Raw genomic sequence first — 18,980 nt, forward strand, 5'->3', positions numbered from 1 at the left:
AAGTGAGTACAACCCTTAGTAAAAATGTCCAAATTGACCCCAATTAGTCATTTTCCTTCCCCGGTGTCATGTGACTCATTAGTGTTACAAGGTCTCAGGTGTGAATGGGGAGCAGGTGTGCTAAATTTGGTGTTTTCGCTCTCACTCTCTCATACTGGTCACTGGAAGTTCAACATGGCACCTCATGGCAAAGGACTCTCTGAGGACCTGAAAAAAAGAATTGTTGCTCTACATAAAGATGGCCTAGGCTATAAGACGACCCTGAAACTGAGCTGCAGCACAGTGGCCAAGACCATACAGTGGTTTAACAGGACAGGTTCCATTTAGAACAGGCCTCACCATGGTCGACAAAAGAAGTTGGGTGCACGTGCTCAGCATCATATCCAGAGGTTGTCTTTTGGAAATAGACATATGAGTGCTGCCAGCATTGCTGCAGAGGTTGAAGGGGTGGGGGGTCAGCCTGTCAGTGCTCAGACCATATGCAGCACACAAATTTGTCTGCATGGCTGTCGTCCCAGAAAGAAGCCTTTTCTAAAGATGATGCACAAGAAAGCCTGCAGTTTGCTGAAGACAAGCAGACTAAGGACATGGATTACTGGAACTATGTCCTATGGTCTGATGAGACCAAGATAAATGTATTTGGTTCAGATGGTGTCAAGCATGTGTAGCGGCAACCAGGTGAGGAGTACAAAGACAAGCGTGTCTTGCCTATAGACAAGCATGGTGGTGGGAGTATCATGGTCTGGGGCTGTATGAGTGCTACCGGCAATGGGGCGCCACAGTTCATTGAGGGAACCATGAATGGCAAGATGTAACATACTGTGACATACTGAAGCAGAGCATGATACCCTCCCTTCGGAGACTGGGCCACAGGACAGTATTGCAACATTATAACGACCCCAAACACACCTTTAAGACGACCACTGCCTTGCTAAAGAAGCTGAGGGCAAAGGCGAAGGACTGGCCAAGCATGTCTCCAGACCTAAACCCTATTGAGCATCTGTGGGGCATCTTCAAATGGAAGGTGAAGGTCTCTAACATCCACCAGCTCTGTCCTCAATGACTCTCCGTCGTCATTGAGGAGTGGAAGAGGACTCCAGTGGTAAACTGTGAAGCTCTGGTGAACTCCATGCCCTAGATTACGTTGTGCCCATCAGTGTGCCCCTTTACATAGTGTGAGCCCATCAACGAGCCCCTTAACATACAATGTGCCCATGAGAGTGCCCCTTAACATAAAATAAGGGTCATGCTGATGGGCACATTTTATGTGTTGAGGGGGACTCTGATGGGCACATTTTATGTTAAGGGGCACTCTGATGGGCACAACAAAATGTGTTGCCCCTTAACATAAAATGTGCCCATCAGTGTTGCTCTTAAAATGAAATATGTCCATCAGCATGTCCCTTTACATAAAATGTGCCCATCCGAGTGCCCCTTCACATAAAATGTGCCCATCAGGGTGCCCCTTCACATAAAATAAGTAGCATGCTGATGGGCACATTTGATATTAAGGGGAACTCTGATGGGCACATTTTATGTTAAGGGGCAATCTGATGGGCATATTTTATGTTATGTTAAGGGCAACGGTGGCCGGTGGTTATTTTCTTTGGGGGGTAGGCAAACAGTAACACTATATCTCTCCCCCGTTGGTCGGCGGGTCTGTGCACTGACTCACCCCATGTAATCAGCGCTTCAGGCTCTCTTTCAGCGGCAATGGCTCTCCCTTAGTTGTTTCCTCCCTCCTTCCCCTGCTCTCCACGGGCGGCCAATCGGGAGTCTTCTCTTTTTGGCCAATCAGAAAATGGGTCTCAGACCTGATTGAGAATCATTGTTACAACAGCGAATAACACCTGGGTGGGCTCGTAGCACAATGCTCTGCGCCACAAGTCCACCCTTTTTGAAGCCCATTACAGCCTATAGCTCTAATCAGGCGCTTCAAAAACACACCCCTGCCGCTGTAATTCAGGCGTTTGGCGTCCAGAAAGGGGCAGCATACCTGAATAGGGGGTGGTAGCAGCAGCCATGGATAGATTCATGCTATGCATGGATCTATCCATTAGTCAGGGGCGGCGCTCCTAATGGACGGGCCCCGCCACTGGTTAAGGGGCAATCTGATGAGCACAACAAAATGTGCCCAACAGTGTGCTCCTTAACAAAATATGGCCATCAGTGTGCACATTAAAGAAATATGCCCATTGGCGATCACCTTAGAAAAAAATGTGCCCCACATACCTTGCTTGCAGGAGTCAGCACAATTGGCAAGCTACAGGGGACAGAAGCTGCGAGATATACCTCACAAGGAGTAAGAGCCAGGAGCCGCAAGCAGCAGGGGGCGGGGCGTGCACGTGACGTCAAGCCCCCCAATTCGCGGCCCGACCGGGAGTGAGAGCTGGGAGCGAGAGCCATGGTCAGGAGCAGGAGCGCACACATGCAACGTCACTGGTTGCTGGGAAACCCGCGGTCCCAGCAAACCAGTGACTGCTCACTCTGCACTACACTGGCCCGGGGAGGAGCGTAGCTTGGTCCATACTCGGACCGCGGGCCGCCATGTAATGACGGCTGGTCTACTGTTTTCGGTAAGCAGGCTTGCCCCTTCACAGTGGTGTTGAGCATGCCTGCACATCAATCTCACAGAAGCTGGTGTGGGGATTCTACTCTATCAACATTGATTTTATATTTGGACTTTTTTGAATTCTGCTTCATGTCTCTTTTAGCGCTACACTCCTTTTGTATATTATTCCAGTTACACTTGCACACAGTTTTTGAAAGAACTCGGCAGGTAGGTTGTTCCAAACATCTTGAAGGACTAACTACAGCTCTTCTGTGGATGTAGGCTGCCTCAAATCCTTCTGTCTCTTCATATAATCCCAGACAGACTCTCAATGATGTTGGAATCAGCGCTCTGTGGGGGTCAAACCATCACTTCCGGGACTCCTTGTTCTTCTTTAATAACATTGGCTGTATGTTTGGGGTAGTTGTTCTGTTCCAGAATAAAGTTTGGGCCAATTACACGCCTCCCTGGTGGTAATGCATAATGCAGAAGTCATATGCCTGTATTTCTCAGCATTGAGGACACCATTGATCGGGCTACGCTGAGAAATATTTTACTGGTTATAGAACCTAATAGAGGAAGTGGTGAATGAATGACACCACCTGTAATAGAATGTATAAATGACTCCATTTTATTTAAGTAGAAATTAACTTTTCGATATGTGTTTTGACATAATTAGCTTATCTTTTAACATTTTGAATAGAAACACACTCTACAAGTCATTGCGGTTAAAGCCGATTCATGGAGCAGCCTGTTGTGTAAGCAAAATCAGCTAGTTCTTGTTAAACTAAATTCAGTAGTTTTAATCATTATAAGAAAATGCTAAGTTTGTATAAACTTTTAGAAACATATGCATTAAAACACAGCTCCTCCCTTCTTTCTTTTGCATATAAGCCACTGTGGTATTCAGTAAAGGTCAGAGATCTTATAAACACACTCCAGCTTGTTTGCCTGTGTCTTATTTGGTCTCTCATGAATTTGGGGGTCACTGAAGCTCCTCCTGCATTACCTGAAATACACCTGGATGGCGTATTACCTCTATCAGATGGTGGCAGCAGTGGGATGAAATAATCACATTTCGTAAGAAGGATCCCTTTGTCTTTTAGACAAGACTGTTCCTCTTGCCTTAGCTCTGATTTAAATTTAATCTCAAACTAAATTTATGTAGAAGAGGGATACAAACCATGCCTTGGTTTATAGGGGATTTTTTTGGAAAATCCACCTTTGAAAGTATAGGGGATTCCCGCTGGCAAAGTCCGCCTAAAAGTACCTCTGAGAAGTTCTTTACTGAATAATACAGTACTGTACAGTCCTTTTTGGGGAAGGAGCTGAAATAGTTAACGAGGCTTATACTTCAGTGACCCAACCTACTTTCGCTTTTCTTTCCTTCGCATAAAGTATAAGAAATATTAGTAGTATAAGATAATTTATTTGTGCGGGAGAAGGAGGCCTGTAAGGTAAGACAGGCATACTCTCACTGTCACTGTTTTAATACATAGTAAAGAACCTCCCTCATACCCTAAACCCAGGGAAAATTGTAAAGATTATGTAGCCAGGGTTTGTGGTAACGATTATGAATTTATAAATCCTTGGGTTTCTAATTTGGCAGGGTGGACAGAAGCTTTGATTAGTAAAGACCCATTCCCCAGAGATGGAGCAAATAATGAGTTTCACATGGATATGATAAAAGGTTTATGTCTCGGGGATAAGAAAGCTTTTCCTGGTCAGGGATACCCACAGTGGGACATGGAATACATGAGAAACGGTGGTGAAAGTTGGCTACAATATGCATCTTACTGGTTCCAAAGGAACAGTAAGCCAAAAAATTGTATGACCACAGAGGAATGTGATCTGAAGCACTCCCAAGGGGCGAAGGGTAAACGACCTGGTCCTACAGCACCCCCTTTTCCTTATGTACCTGTGTCTGCTACTGCTCTGGGTCCCTCACCCGCTTATAATAAAGTATACCCCAGTTTAACTAAGGAGGAAATAGACTTACTGGCTGGACATTATGCTGTACAAAAAAGCACCCCAACCCCACCACAACCACCTCCACAGGGAGGAGGAGTACCTGTAGGCAGAGCGCCCACATCAAGCGCCGCCTCAGAGAGCTCCTGTGGTCACCCAACCAGATCCCGTATCACAAAGTCCTGTTTTGGGAACTCCTGGAGGCTCACCTCAATGTGGGGCTTCCGATTCCCCCGTTTCTTCATCAACAACTTCTCCACCTGGGTCCGAACAAGGTTCTGGTCAGGAGGAACAAGTAGATGGCTCCGTAAGAGATATGTTTCTCCGAGGATTAACAATCTTAGGATCTGCTATCATGAATACCCCACTTGCATGCCCACACGGTAGCCAAATGGAACTAAGAAATTGACCAAATAGAGAAGACTAGATGATGATGAGATAGAGGGAACTCAATACCATCCTTTTATGACCATAGGAAATGACAGGTGATTGATATTTTAGATATCAACCGCATTGTTAAACATTGTCCAAAACCAACTCAGTCTGCCTCTGCAACCTTGTCCTATCTGAAAAAGGTTTGTAAAGGGAGAAATTATACACAGGAAGATATGCGATTGATTGTGGATGGTGTCATTGGACACACAGCCGCATTTGATTGGACTAAAGTAGCCTCCATAAATGAAATTGAAGATCCAAAAACAGTAAAGGCTGATGCATACAAATTAAATACTGAAGGAGGGAAAACCACCATGTGGGATCAATTAGAAACGGAATTAAATAATGCCTTTAAAAACAGAACTTCTGCCATAAGCTTGTAAACAAAAGTAAGGAGAAAGTGTTTTAGAATTTTGGAAGAGATTTATGGCTATGTGGAAACAGGAAGCTGGATTATCAATACTACCGGATATGCATAGTTTGATTCAGACTTTCATTAGTGCCCTAAAACCACAACATGGTTTAATGGTTACACAAATGATTTCTGATTGGCCTACAAAGACCATACCGGAATTCACAGAGAAGGATGCAGCAGGATGTTCAGATGTTTTGACATACTGAAGGGACCATGTACTCACTTCCAGGGAGGACTGCCACAACAGCAGCAGTCCCACCTGGGGAATTGTACACAGCAGAATAGAAGTAGGGGCAGAGGGAGAGGAAGAGGTCGAGCCCGTGGTTTCCCCAGGACACAGCCTTCACAAAGAGGTTGTTTTAACTGTAGGGACTTGGGTCATTGGAGAAACCAATGTCCATATGACATACCTGAACAAAACACCACACAAGTCACACAACCCTCCCAAAACCCAACATCATCAAGGGCCAAAATATTCCATCCAATGGAAGCAACCCCAAACCCAATGAGGAAGTTACATTTTTACAGCCAGTTTCAAGCTTGCAGTAGATAGATCTGTGTGAGCCTATATGTGTTAGTATTGAAACTAAGAAAGGGGGAAATTGCCTATCAGCATACTATTTGTTTGTAGTGTTAAATGATTAAAAGGTGAATTACTGATTATTAGTTAAGGGAAAGATGTTGTTAGTATAGGGAATTCTCTTCTGCTCAGAGAGAAATGCTTACATTTTATGTGTTTTTTGTTTGTTGTTGTCTTGGAATTTCAATTTAGAGTATAAGTTGTTTTTCTTCTAAATGCAAATGGATTGTTGAGTAGTCAATATATGTCCTATGATCCTGCCAAGTAGGTGAGCGTTGCTAAAGTGGGCAGGTGAGAGGGACAGAGTAGGATACTCATCTGTGTGTGGTGCTTTAAGAGGAATAAATCGCGGATCTGGACAAGGACAAGTTACTATTCGAGTGATTCCTCCTATCCAAAGTATTGTTTAGCACAGTACATAGAGGTACATACCCGCTTGCATAAATCTGCTATTTTGCTTCAAGAGAAAAAGGGGATCAAACCGCCAACCATGCCTTCGCCACCACTTTTGCGCAAAGCATACTGCTATGTTTGCATTCCATATTCAGCGAGTCCGAAAGACTTGCTGAGGTGGAGAGTGAATGTTAAATAAGGATTTAATTCAGAAAAGTTATCTATATAGATTAAAAATACATGTTTATTGTTAAAATGTTGCAACTATTGTCAGTCTATTTATGAAATGTGTTGGGCACACATTAAGCCAATGCCCAATACATAGTTAATTGGAAACATTAAAAGAGGAATGTGACATGCCACTGAAAAATTACATGCATGTGCTGGTGCCAAATGTTTTTTTTTTGAGGAATCTGATCAGATACAAATTTTTTAGAGTAGCATTTTAATTTATATATGGGGTATTTTGATTATTTCAGTTAGGCTCTGTTTTCACTATTGCAACCCCAGAGTTGCGCGATTTACAATGTGACTTTGCAATGCGATTTTTTATCATGCAACCAGCGAAAACCATGTGAGAACAAGTCACACCGAAGTAGGAACAAGGTAGTGCAAGAACCTTTTTTTGAGTCGCACCAATTAAAACGGGGACCATTGAAATACATGGGTTTTGACTTGTCATGCGACTTCACGTGTCAAGTCGCACAGCAACTCGCAGTAGTGGTAACAGAGCCTTAGAGTCTGACTTTAAGGACTGTTTTAATTGCGTAGTTGCCTATCCTTACGTTATTGAAGTTAAAAGGTGGGGTTTTTTTTCAGTATCAACAAATGTGCTATTGTTCGGATTGATATAATTGCCCTAGGCTCTGCGGTGTTCACTAAATGGCATTATAGTTTTGTTGATGTTGAGAAACAAAAAGGGGGACTTTTTCATTGTGTAAGGACATTGCCTGTTACAAGATAAGGGAATGGTTATTTGTGCAAATGGTTTTAATTGTGTTTAGGCTGTATTAACAATGATTGGGGATTTTAAAATGATTGATTTTTTTTTTTTTAATTGGCTAAATACAAGTTTAGGGTTGGGGTCACACATATGCGGAGCTCTGTTTTCACAGCTAATTGACAAAGTAGTTGTTCAGCGTTTCATGTCAGTTTTTGATCAGGATCAGGTCAGGATTGCATGAGTATCAGTTCAGGATTTTATACTGTTCACAACTGAATGATGTGCGATTCAGAAGTGTTCCCATAGAAGTCAATGGGCCTGAATTCCCACCTAAGCCGGAGTGCACTGCCTAGAAAACACACACTTTTTTGGGCAATGAGGAGTGTAAATGCACCGCAGGTGTGTGAACCAGCCTCACTGATGTATTTTGAGGTGTCCTGCAAATTGGATGCAGTGAAATCCGCATCCAATTCGCATAGGTGTGAACCCAGCCTAATATAATTGAGAAGTATATATCTATGCTATGGACAGAATAAGGAAGTTATGTATTCCAGGGGCTACGGCAGAGGAATTGTGGCTGGTAAAGAAAAAGGAAGTAACTTAAGGTTTGTGTAATCCTATGCACTAGGGAAAAATATGAGAGCTATGGATTAAAAAAAAAAAAAAAAAAAAAAAGAAAAGAAGGGGTAAATGTGTTCAAAGGGCAAATATGGAAAACATTTCTAAATGAAGAATGAATGGAGTGGCCAAATGAATGTGAATAAAAGGAGAAAGTGGCTGTATTGTGTTTAATGAATGCACAAGGTATTATTTGATTAGTAAAGTAAGTGTTTGTTTAAAATGTACACAGAGTTGTCTCATATTGTGTTTTCTTGTTCTGGGAGTAGAGGTTATTAGGCCCATGTTCCTGATAATATATATTTCCCTAAAAGTTTGGGGTTAAATTAAAATTGATAATGGGAGTTTGGTAAAAAAGGGTAAAACTAAAAAAAAGAAAATTTTTTGAAGAGTTACTGAAATTAAGCAACCAGGATCTAAATAAATTACTGCATATATTGAGTCCATGAGGTACTAAAATATGATGGAAAAGTTTGTTTGAATAACAGAGTGACTATTCTGGATATATTTACCTTTTGAATTCCCAGAGTTTCAATCGTGAAGTGTTAATGATTTAATATTGTTTATCCATTAATGTTTTGTTTGTTGCTGATGATCAGATATATTTGCAAAGTTGGGAGGCTGACTTCTGAGTCAGAATATGTGTTTGGGTAAAATGTTCTGTTCTAAGTTCCTCGGGTCCACTTGGGTCCCGGGGATAGAAGAAACTAAAGGTGTTTAACCACTTGCCGACCGCCTCACGCAGATATACTGTGGCAGAATGGCATGGGCAGGCAAAGTAACGTATGGGTACATTACTTGCCTCCCGCGGCCGGGGGGTCCGATCGGTACCCCCCCGGTGCCCGAGGCAGTCGGCATCTGTCTCCGAGCGATCAGAGGTGAGGGGGAGGCTATCCATTCGTGGCCACCCCCTCGCGATCGCTATCAGCCAATGACAATCTTCCTCTGCTGCTGTAACGTAAACAGCGGCAGAGGAAGTGATGTCATCTCTCCTCGAGCCGGTCTTTTCGTTCCGGCGCCGAGAGAAGACACAAGTAAGTTTGCACCAAATACTACACTAACAGTAGAACACTCTAGGCACACATTTCACCCCCCATCACAGTGACACCAATAGCAATTTTTTTTGTTTTGCTGATTATTGCATTGGTGTCAGTTTGTGACAATTATAAGTGGTAGGGCAGTTAGTGGTAGCCCCCTTTAGGTCTAGGATACCCCCCTAACCCCCCCTAATAAAGGTTAACCCCTTGATCACCCCCCGTCGCCAGTGTCACTAAGCGATCTTTTTTCTGATCGCTGTATTAGTGTCGCAGGTGACGCTAGTTAGGGAGGTAAGTATATAGGTTCGCCATCAGCTTTTTATAGCGTCAGGGACCCCCATATACTAACTAATAAAGGTTTTAACCCCCTGATTGCCCCCTAGTTAACCCTTTCACCAGTGATCACCGTATAAGTGTTACGGGTGACGCTGGTTAGTTAGTTTATTTTTTTATAGTTTCAGGGCACCCGCCGTTTATTACCTAATAAAGGTTTAACCCCCTGATCGCCCGGCGGTGATATAAGTTAAGTTTTAGGGTCAGATAAAGTCTGCGTCGCCCCAGGCAGCGTCAGGTTAGCGGCAGTACCGCTAACACCCACGCACGCAGCATACACCTCCCTTAGTGGTATAGTATTCTGAACGGATCAATATCTGATCCAATCAGATCTATACTAGCGTCCCCAGCAGTTTAGGGTTCCCAAAAACGCAGTGTTAGCAGGACCAGCCCAGATACCTGCTAGCACCTGCGTTTTGCCCCTCGGCCCAGCCCAGCCCAGCCCAGCCCACCCAAGTGCAGTATAGATCGATCACTGTCACTTACAAAACACTAAACACACATAACTGCAGTGTTCGCAGAGTCAGGCCTGATCCCTGCGATTGCTAACAGTTTTTGTTGGTAGCGTTTTGATACAGTCGCTAACAGTCAGAAGCTTTTTTGCCCGTGAGTCTCACTAGTGTACCACTAAATTTAGAGCCCAAAATGGCAAATCGAAGGTACACTAGTGAAGAGGCCTACACCTTTCTGAGCATGACAGATAGTGAAGAGGAAGTCACTCATCTGTCAGATTCAGGCTCAGAATACGATCCTGTAGAGGACAGTGGCTCCATGACAGATAGCTCTGACGACGGAGTTGTGGTCCCTGCCAAGGTCAGGCGTACCAGACCCCGATCTTCTACTGCTTTTGTTGAGGTGCAAGAATCGTAGGTCCCTCGTATGGAGCAGAGCAGTACTAGCGCCGCTATTCCTTCTGGTAAACTGGCAAGCACCAGCGGCCTAGTACACCCTGGTCGTACATCCAGCACTGCAGTAACACTTGGTGACGTGGCGAGTCCCATAAGTGCAGTTCAAGCTGGTGAGGTGGCAAGCACAAGTACTGCCCCGCTGCCACCAAGAAGACAAACACAGGCCCGTCGTGCCCATAGTGTCCTTCCTGTTGCATTCGCCAATCCTAATTGGGAACCCACCACTTCTGCAGCACCCGTACTCCCCCCATTCACTGGCCAACCCGGCATTCAGGTGGAAACAGTTGATTTTACGTCACTTGATTTTTATTCGCTGTTTTTCACCGAAGATCTCTATAGATCTATTGTGGACCAAAGCAATTTGTAGGCTGGTCAACACATCGCCACTATTCCCCAGTCCTCTCTTGCCAGAGATAGGAAACCAATTACGGTTTCCGAATTTAAGATCTTTCTGGGCCTTTCCCTCAACATGGGCATAACTAAAAAGAGTGAGTTGCGGTCATATTGGTCCACAGACCCAATTCACCATATGCCCTTGTTCTCTGCCTCCATGACCAGGGCACGATACAAGCAGATTTTGCGGTTCATGCACTTCAAAAACAATGAACTCTGTCGTCCTCGTGGAGACCCTGGATACGATCGGCTCTACAAAATTCGGCCCCTCGTAAACCACTTCAACCAACGTTTTGCAGACATGTTTACTCCCCATCAAGTTGTCTGCGTTGATGAATTCCTGATTACATTTTCTGGCTGCTTGTCATTCAAACAGTACCTTCCCAGCAAGCGTGCCAGATACGGGGTCAAGATGTTTAAGCTCTGTGACAGGGCCACAGGCTATACATGTAGTTTTATGGTTTACGAGGGCAAAGATAGTCACGTAGAGCCGACAAACTGCCCTGACTACATAGGAAGCGCTGGCAAGATTGTGTGGGACTTGGTGTCACCCTTATTTGGAAAGGGGTACCACTTGTACGTGGACAATTATTACACGAGCGTGCCACTTTTTAGTCACCTTTTTGATCAACAGATTGGAGCATGTAGCACCATGCGAACTAATCGCCGGGGCTTTCCCCAGCGGCTTGTAGATTCCCGTCTTAGGCTGGGGGAGAGAGCCTGCTTCAAGTGTAATAATTTGCTCGCTATGAAGTGGAGGGATAATAAGAATGTTTTCATTCTTACCTCCCTTCATGCAGACACAACGGTCCAAATTCCTATGGCGACTGGTGTTGTGGAGAAACCCCTCTGTGTCCACGAATATAAACTTAACATGGGAGGGGTGGACCTCAACGACCAGTTGTTGGCGCCGTACCTAGTTGCCCGTAAGGCCAGACGCTGGTACAAAAAAGTGTCTGTTTATTTATTTCAATTGGCTTTGCTGAACGCTCATGTGCTATACAGAGCTTCAGGACGGACTGGATCCTTCCTTAAATTCAAGGAAGAGATCGTCAGAGCCCTTCTGTTTCCAGACAGTGCGCCACCTCACCTTCCCCAACCAAATGCAGTAAGCCGGCTGCATGAGAGGCATTTTCCGTATGTCCTCCCGAATACCCCTACCCAACGAGCCCCCCAAAGAAGATGTCTTTTCTGCAGCGAGCGTGGATATAGGCGTGACACCCAGTATTATTGTCCCTCCTGTCCTGACAATCCTGGTCTTTGCATTGGTGAATGTTTTGAATGCTACCATTCACTAGTTGAGTATTAGCGTAGGGTACAGCACTGCACAGACTAGGCACACTAACACAGGGTCTCCCAAGAAGCCATCGCATTTTGAGAGACCCGAACCTGGTACCAGTTACTAAAGTTATAGTTACAAAAAAAGTGTAAAAAAACAAAAGAAACACAAAAAAAATATATAAAATAAAAAAAACAAAAATAGTTGTCGTTTTATTGTTCTCTCTCTCTCTATTGTTCTGCTCTTTTTACTGTATTCTACTCTGCAATGTTTTATTGTTATTATGTTTTACCATGTTTGCTTTTCAGATATGCAATTTTTTTTATACTTTACTGTTTACTGTGTTTTATTGTTAACAATTTTATTTGTTTTCAGGTACGCCATTCAGCTGCAGAGCGGATTTATTTATCTTGACAGCAACAGCGTTTGCTCCCACGATACATAAAGCCGTGACTCCAGCGCTGTCGGAGGTGATTTCACCACCACAGTTACATACTTCAGCATATATGCCGAAGCGTGGGGGCAGCAGTGGATGGAGGAGCGATTTGCTCCTACCTTTTGGGGGAGGATGCCCCCATGCTTCGGCATATATATATATTTTAGGCACAGGTTGCGATAAATGTTTTATTTTTTACTATGTTTTTTTTGTATTTGCTTTGCAGGTATGGTAAGTCTTACTGTTATACTGTAATGTTACTTTGTTTTATTGTTAACCATCATTTGCTTAGCAGGTACGCCATTTAGTTGCATCGCAGATTTATCTATCTTGACAGCAACAGCGTTTGCTCCCACGATACATAAAGCCGTGACTCCAGCGCTGTCGGAGGTGATTTCACCACCACAGTTACATACTTCAGCATATATGCCGAAGCATGGGGGCAGCAGAGGGCGGAGGAGCGATTTGCTCCTAACTTTTGCGGGAGGATGCCCCCATGCTTCGGCATATATATACGGTGCATGTATGCCCATCATTAGAAGTGGGTGGATGAAGGGAGGTATTCTAATGGTGGGCATACCCACCGAACAATCTCTTTTTTTTCGTTCAGCCCACAGGCTGCATGAAAAAAAGTTTACAATATATGCCCAACAAGGACCAGAAGCGTACTAATATGTTGCTGGAATTTGAGTGGTTATACCAGAATGATGCCTGCAGATTTAGGTATCATCTTAGTATCATTCTTTTCAGCCAGCGGTCGGCTTTCATGTAAAAGCAATCCTAGTGGCTAATTATCCTCTAGACTGCTTTTACAAGCAGTGGGAGGGAATGACCCCCCCCTCCCCCGTCTTCCATGTTTTTCTCTGGCTCTCCTGTCCCAACAGGGAACCTGAGAATGCAGCCGGTGATTCAGACAGCTGACCATAGAGCTGATCAGAGACCAGAGTGGCTCCAAACATCTCTATGGCCTAAGAAACCGGAAGCTACGAGCATTTCATGACTTAGATTTCGCCGGATGTAAACAGCGCCATTGGGAAAGCATTTTATCACACCGATCTTGGTGTGGTCAGATGCTTTGAGAACAGAGGAGAGATCTAGGGTGTAATAAACCCCAATTTTTTCAAAAAAAGAGTACCTGTCACTATCTATTGCTATCATAGGGGATATTTACATTCCCTGAGAGAACAATAAAAATGATTTAAAAAAAAAAAAAAAAATGAAAGGAATAGTTTAAAAATAAGATAAAAAAGCAAAAAAATAATAAAGAGAACAAAAAAAAAAAAAAAAAAAAAAAAAAAAAAGCACCCTCTCCCCCCCTGCTCTCGCGCAAAGGCGAATGCAAGCGTCGGTCTGGCGTCAAATGTAAACAGCAATTGCACCATGCATGTGAGGTATCACCGCGAAGGTCAGATCGAGGGCAGTAATTTTAGCAGTAGACCTCCTCTGTAAATCTAAAGTGGTAACCTGTAAAGGCTTTTAAAAATGTATTTAGTTTGTCGCCACTGCACGTTTGTGCAATTTTAAAGCATGTCATGTTTGGTATCCATGTACTCGGCCTAAGATCATCTTTTTTAATTCATCAAACATTTGGGCAATATAGTGTGTTTTAGTGCATTAAAATTTAAAAAAGTGTAAAAAATCTGTGCAAATACTGTGTGGAAAAAAAATGAAACACCCACCATTTTAATCTGTAGGGCATTTGCTTTAAAAAAAATATATAATGTTTGGGGGTTCAAAGTAATTTTCTTGCAAAAAAAAATAATTTTTTCATGTAAACAAAAAGTGTCAGAAAGGGCTTTGTCTTCAAGTGGTTAGAAGAGTGGGTGATGTGTGACATAAGCTTCTAAATGTTGTGCATAAAATGCCAGGACAGTTCAAAACCTCCCAAATGACCCCATTTTGGAAAGTAGACACCCCAAGCTATTTGCTGAGAGGCATGTCGAGTCCATGGAAAATTTTATATTGTGACACAAGTTGCGGGAAAAAGACAAACTTTTTTTTTTGTTTTGCACAAAGTTGTCACTAAATGATATATTGCTCAAACATGCCATGGGAATATGTGAAATTACACCCCAAAATACATTCTGTTGCTTCTCCTGAGTACGGGGATACCACATGTGTGACACTTTTTGGGAGCCTAGCCGCGTACGGGACCCCGAAAACCAAGCACTGCCTTCAGGCTTTCTAAGGGCGTAAATTTTTTATTTCACTCTTCACTGCCTATCACAGTTTCGGAGGCCATGGAATGCCCAGGTGGCACAAAACGCCCCCAAATGACCCTATTTGGAAAGTAGACACCCCAAGCTATTTGCTGAGAGGTATATTGAGTATTTTGCAGACCTCACTTTTGTCACAAAGTTTTGAAAATTGAAAAAAAAACTTTCTTTCTTCATTTTCAAAAACATATGAGAGCTGCAAAATACTCACCATGCCTCTCAGCAAATAGCTTGGGGTGTCTACTTTCCAAAATGGGGTCATTTGGGGGGGGGGGGGGGGTTGTGCTATCTTGGCATTTTATGGCCTTCAAAACTGTGATAGGTAGTGAGGAGTGAAATCAAAACTTTACGCCCTTACGCCCTGTGGTATCCCCGTACTCAGGGGAATCAGCAGAATGTATTTTGGGGTGCAATTCCACATATGCCCATGGCCTGTGTGAGCAATATATCATTTAGTGACAACTTTGTGCAAAAAAAAAAAAAAAGTTGGTCATTTTCCTGCAACTCGTGGCAAAATATAAAATATTCCATGGACTCAACATGCTTCTCAGCAAATAGCTTGGGGCGTCTACTTTCCAAAATTGGGTCATTTGGGGGTGGTTTGTGCCATCTTGGCATTTTATGGCCTTCAAAACTGTGATAGGTAGCGAGGAGTGAAATAAAAAATTTACGCCCTTAGAAATCCTGAAGGCGGTAATTGGTTTTCAGGGACCCGTACGCGGGTAGGCTCTCAAAAAGTCCCACACATGTGGTATCCCCGTACTCAGGAGAATCAGCAGAATGTATTTTGGGGTGCAATTCCACATATGCCCATGGCCTGTGTGAGCAATATATCGTTTAGTGACAACTTTTTGTAATTTTTTATTTTTTTTGTCATTATTCAATCACTTTGGAAAAAAAAAAAAAAATATTCAATGGGCTCAACATGCCTCTCAGCAATTTCCTTGGGATGTCTACTTTCCAAAATGGGGTCATTTGTGGGGGGGGGGGGGGGGGGGGGTTGTACTGCCCTGCCATTTTAGCACCTAAATTCCAGAAAATGTACCCTATTTTGTAGACGCTATAACTTTTGCGCAAACCAATAAATATACGCTTATTGACATTTTTTTTACCAAAGACATGTGACATGTCTGAAGTGGGGCTGAAGTGGTTAAGTTTTGTTGAAATCCTGCTGTAATACTGGATTTGAAAAAAATGTTTAGTTTTGAGAAACATTTTTTATTTCTGCATGCTTTACCTATGTTTGAGTTAATGAGGAATATTGTTTTTAATACCTCCAAAAGGTTAAGGCCTGAATAAATCAGATAGATTCTGTGATTATTCATGTTGGATGAGGAATATCCGCCCCAGCCAGCCAGTATTCAACCCCAGCCCCATGTACATGAAGAAATGCCCACTCCATTCATACTCTACCCTATCTGGATAAAGAGATGTCCTACAGCTTTTAAATGGAAATCTTCGTTGTTCATCTTTGTTGTTCAAATACCATAGGAGGTGCTGAGATGAGTAAATGCGGACTCCAGCTGCACAATGTTCCTGGAATGACACCTTGAGGGTTAGCCAAATGACGCATGCCCAAGGCCTATGAAATTCTAGTGAGCACCACATGAGAGAGATCCAGATATGCCAGCCCGAAGACCCAAGTCTAGCCCAATGCATCAGTTCCAGTCTGTCTGTGGATATCGAGTTCTATCCTAAGAGGCAGGGTTTTGGGGTAGAGGATCTCTGTAAAATATGGATGAACACAGAATCGAGCCAAAAGTTTTGGGAAGAGTTTAGGAGAATGAGAATTATAATGTGGACAGTTCCTTTTCCTTCCCTTTCATGAATTTAATGGACATTTAGAAGCCATACAGGACACTTTTTTGTGCTTTTCTTTGAGACTATTTTTTATTTGGCCTAAAGGCTGTCATGCCCCTCCCCCCTTTGTATTTCATGGACAATTGCTATGCAGCTGAGATTATGTGTTTATTGTTTTCTATTTTTACATGCTTAGGATAAAGATACAGTGGGGCAAAAAAGTATTTAGTCAGCCACCAATTGTGCAAGTTCTCCCACTTAAAAAGATGAGAGAGGCCTGTAATTGTCATTATAGGTATACCTCAACTATGAGCGACAAAATGTGGAAACAAATCCAGACAATCACATTGTCTGATTTTTGAAAGAATTTATTTGCAAATTATGGTGGAAAATAAGTATGTGGTCAATATCAAAAGTTTATCTCAATACTTTGTTATATATCCTTTGTTGGCAATGACAGAGGTCCAACGTTTTCTGTAAGTCTTCACAAGGTTGTCACACACTGTTGCTGGTATGTTGGCCCATTCCTCCATGCAGATCTCCTCTAGAGCAGTGATGTTTTGGGGCTGTCGCTGGGCAACACAGACTTTCAACTCCCTCCAAAAGTTTTCTATGGGGTTGAGATCTGGAGACTGGCTAGGCCACTCCAGGACCTTGAAATGCTTCTTACGAAGCCACTCCTTTGTTGCCCAGGCGGTGTGTTTGGGATCATTGTCATGTTGAAAGACCCAGCCACGTTTCATCTTCAAAGCCCTTGCTGATGGGAGGAGGTTTGCATTCAAAATCTCACGATACATGGCCCCATTCATTCTTTCATGTACACGGATCAGTCGTCCTGTTCCCTTTGCAGAGAAACAGCCCCAAAGCATGATGTTGCCACCCCCATGCTTCACAGTTGGTATGGTGTTCTTTGGTTGCAACTCAGCATTCTCTCTCCTCCAAACACGACAAGTTGTGTTTCTACCAAACAGTTCTACTTTGGTTTCATCTGACCATATGACATTCTCCGAATCCTATTCTGGATCATGCAAATGCTCTCTAGCAAACCTTAGACGGGCCCGGACATGTACTGGCTTAAGCAGGGGGACATGTCTGGCACTGCAGGATCTGAGTCCCTGGCGGCGTAGTGTGTTACTGATGGTAGCCTTTGTTACGTTGGTCCCAGCTCTCTGTAGGTCATTCACTAGGTCCCCCCGTGTGGTTCTGGGATTTTGCTCACTGTTCTTGTGATCATTTTGACCCCACGGGGTGAGATCTTGCGTGGAGCCCCAGATTGAGGGAGATTATCAGTGGTCTTGTATGTCCAGGTGAATGTTGGGGGCTTCAGGGTTTGTGATTATCATGTTTGTGATAAAAGAGGGGATTGTAATAGAATGTATAAATGACTCCATTTTATTTAAGTAGAAATTAACTTTTCAATATGTGTTTTGACATAATTAGCTTATCTAACAGTTTGCATAGAAACACACCCTGCAAGTCTTTGCGGTTAAAGCCGATTCATGGAGCAGCCTGTTGTGTAAGCAAAATCAGCTAGTTCTTGTTAAACTAAATTCAGCAGTTTTAATCATTATAAGAAAATACTAAGTTTGTATAAACTTTTAGAAACATATGAATTAAAACACAGCTCTTCCCTTCTTTCTTTTGCATATAAGCCACTGTGGTATTCAGTAAAGGTCAGAGATCTTATGAACACACTCCAGCTTGTTTCCCTGTGTCTTATTTGGTCTCTTGCGAATTTGGGGGTCACTGAAGCTCTTCCTGCATTACCTGAAGTACCCCTGGGTGGCGTATTACCTCTATCACCCCCCACTCACCTGAGATTTTCTCCACCCTCTGCACACTCATGGTTGAGCTTGTCAGGAAGACCTGAAATAAAGTTCTTAAGATGAGCAAGCTCCAAAGCAGACCAGATCTCTTCATCTGTGTGTTTTTCAAAGGGATCGAGGTTCATGCGAAGAGAACCAGAAAACAACACTGGGTCCTGTCATATGGGATAAAATAAAAAAAAAAGCATTAGCCAGAAACATAGGAAGTTTTGCATTTCAGAACTCAACTGGCAAACTTCATGACACCTGAAGACCAGCAAGAGTTTCCAAGTCACTGCAATGTATTGCCACAATTTGGCAACAATGGTAAGAGAGAGGTAAGGGGATTATCACGGTGCCAAACATTGATTGAAATGCATAGATTAAAAAATGATAATATTTTATTAACAAATAGTTTAAAAGAATGTACAAAAATACATATCAAGTGTGTAAACAAACAGAGAATAGGGAGTATAAAAAGCCAACTGTATAGCAATTTTTACAAAACCCAGCCTATGGCGTGGTGGCGGGTCTTGTAAGCAGGTATTGGAAGTCCTACATGTTTCGCCTGAAATGGCTTCCTCAGGGACAGTTGGTTATACCTGTATTGCTATCTTGAATTCTACAATAAAGAATATTGTAGAATTCAAGTTAGCAATACAGGTATAACCAACTGTCCCTGAGGAAGCCATTTCAGGCGAAACATGTAGGACTTCCAATACCTGCTTACAAGACCCGCCACCACGCCATAGGCTGGGTTTTGTAAAAATTGCTGTACAGTTGGCTTTTTATACTCCCTATTCTCCGTTTGTTCACACCCTTGATATGTATTTTTGTACATTCTTTTAAACTATTTGTTAATAAAATATT

The 18,980-nt window shown here is 43.0% G+C and overlaps 1 protein-coding gene across 2 annotated transcripts in view; it reads right to left on the reverse strand.

Moving 5' to 3' along the window:
* The window catches only part of LOC141101798 (multidrug resistance-associated protein 1-like), a 716,249-nt gene that overhangs the window by 22,541 nt on the left and 674,728 nt on the right, over positions 1-18,980 (reverse strand). For both annotated transcript variants that reach the window (XM_073591133.1, XM_073591135.1), the window contains one exon: positions 18,120-18,286. In XM_073591133.1, coding sequence (XP_073447234.1) covers positions 18,120-18,286 — 167 coding nt within the window. The remainder of the gene's footprint in view (positions 1-18,119; positions 18,287-18,980) is intronic.

Source organism: Aquarana catesbeiana, linkage group LG06 (assembly GCF_042186555.1).
Source record: "Aquarana catesbeiana isolate 2022-GZ linkage group LG06, ASM4218655v1, whole genome shotgun sequence".
Classification (NCBI taxonomy): Eukaryota; Metazoa; Chordata; class Amphibia; order Anura; family Ranidae; genus Aquarana; species Aquarana catesbeiana.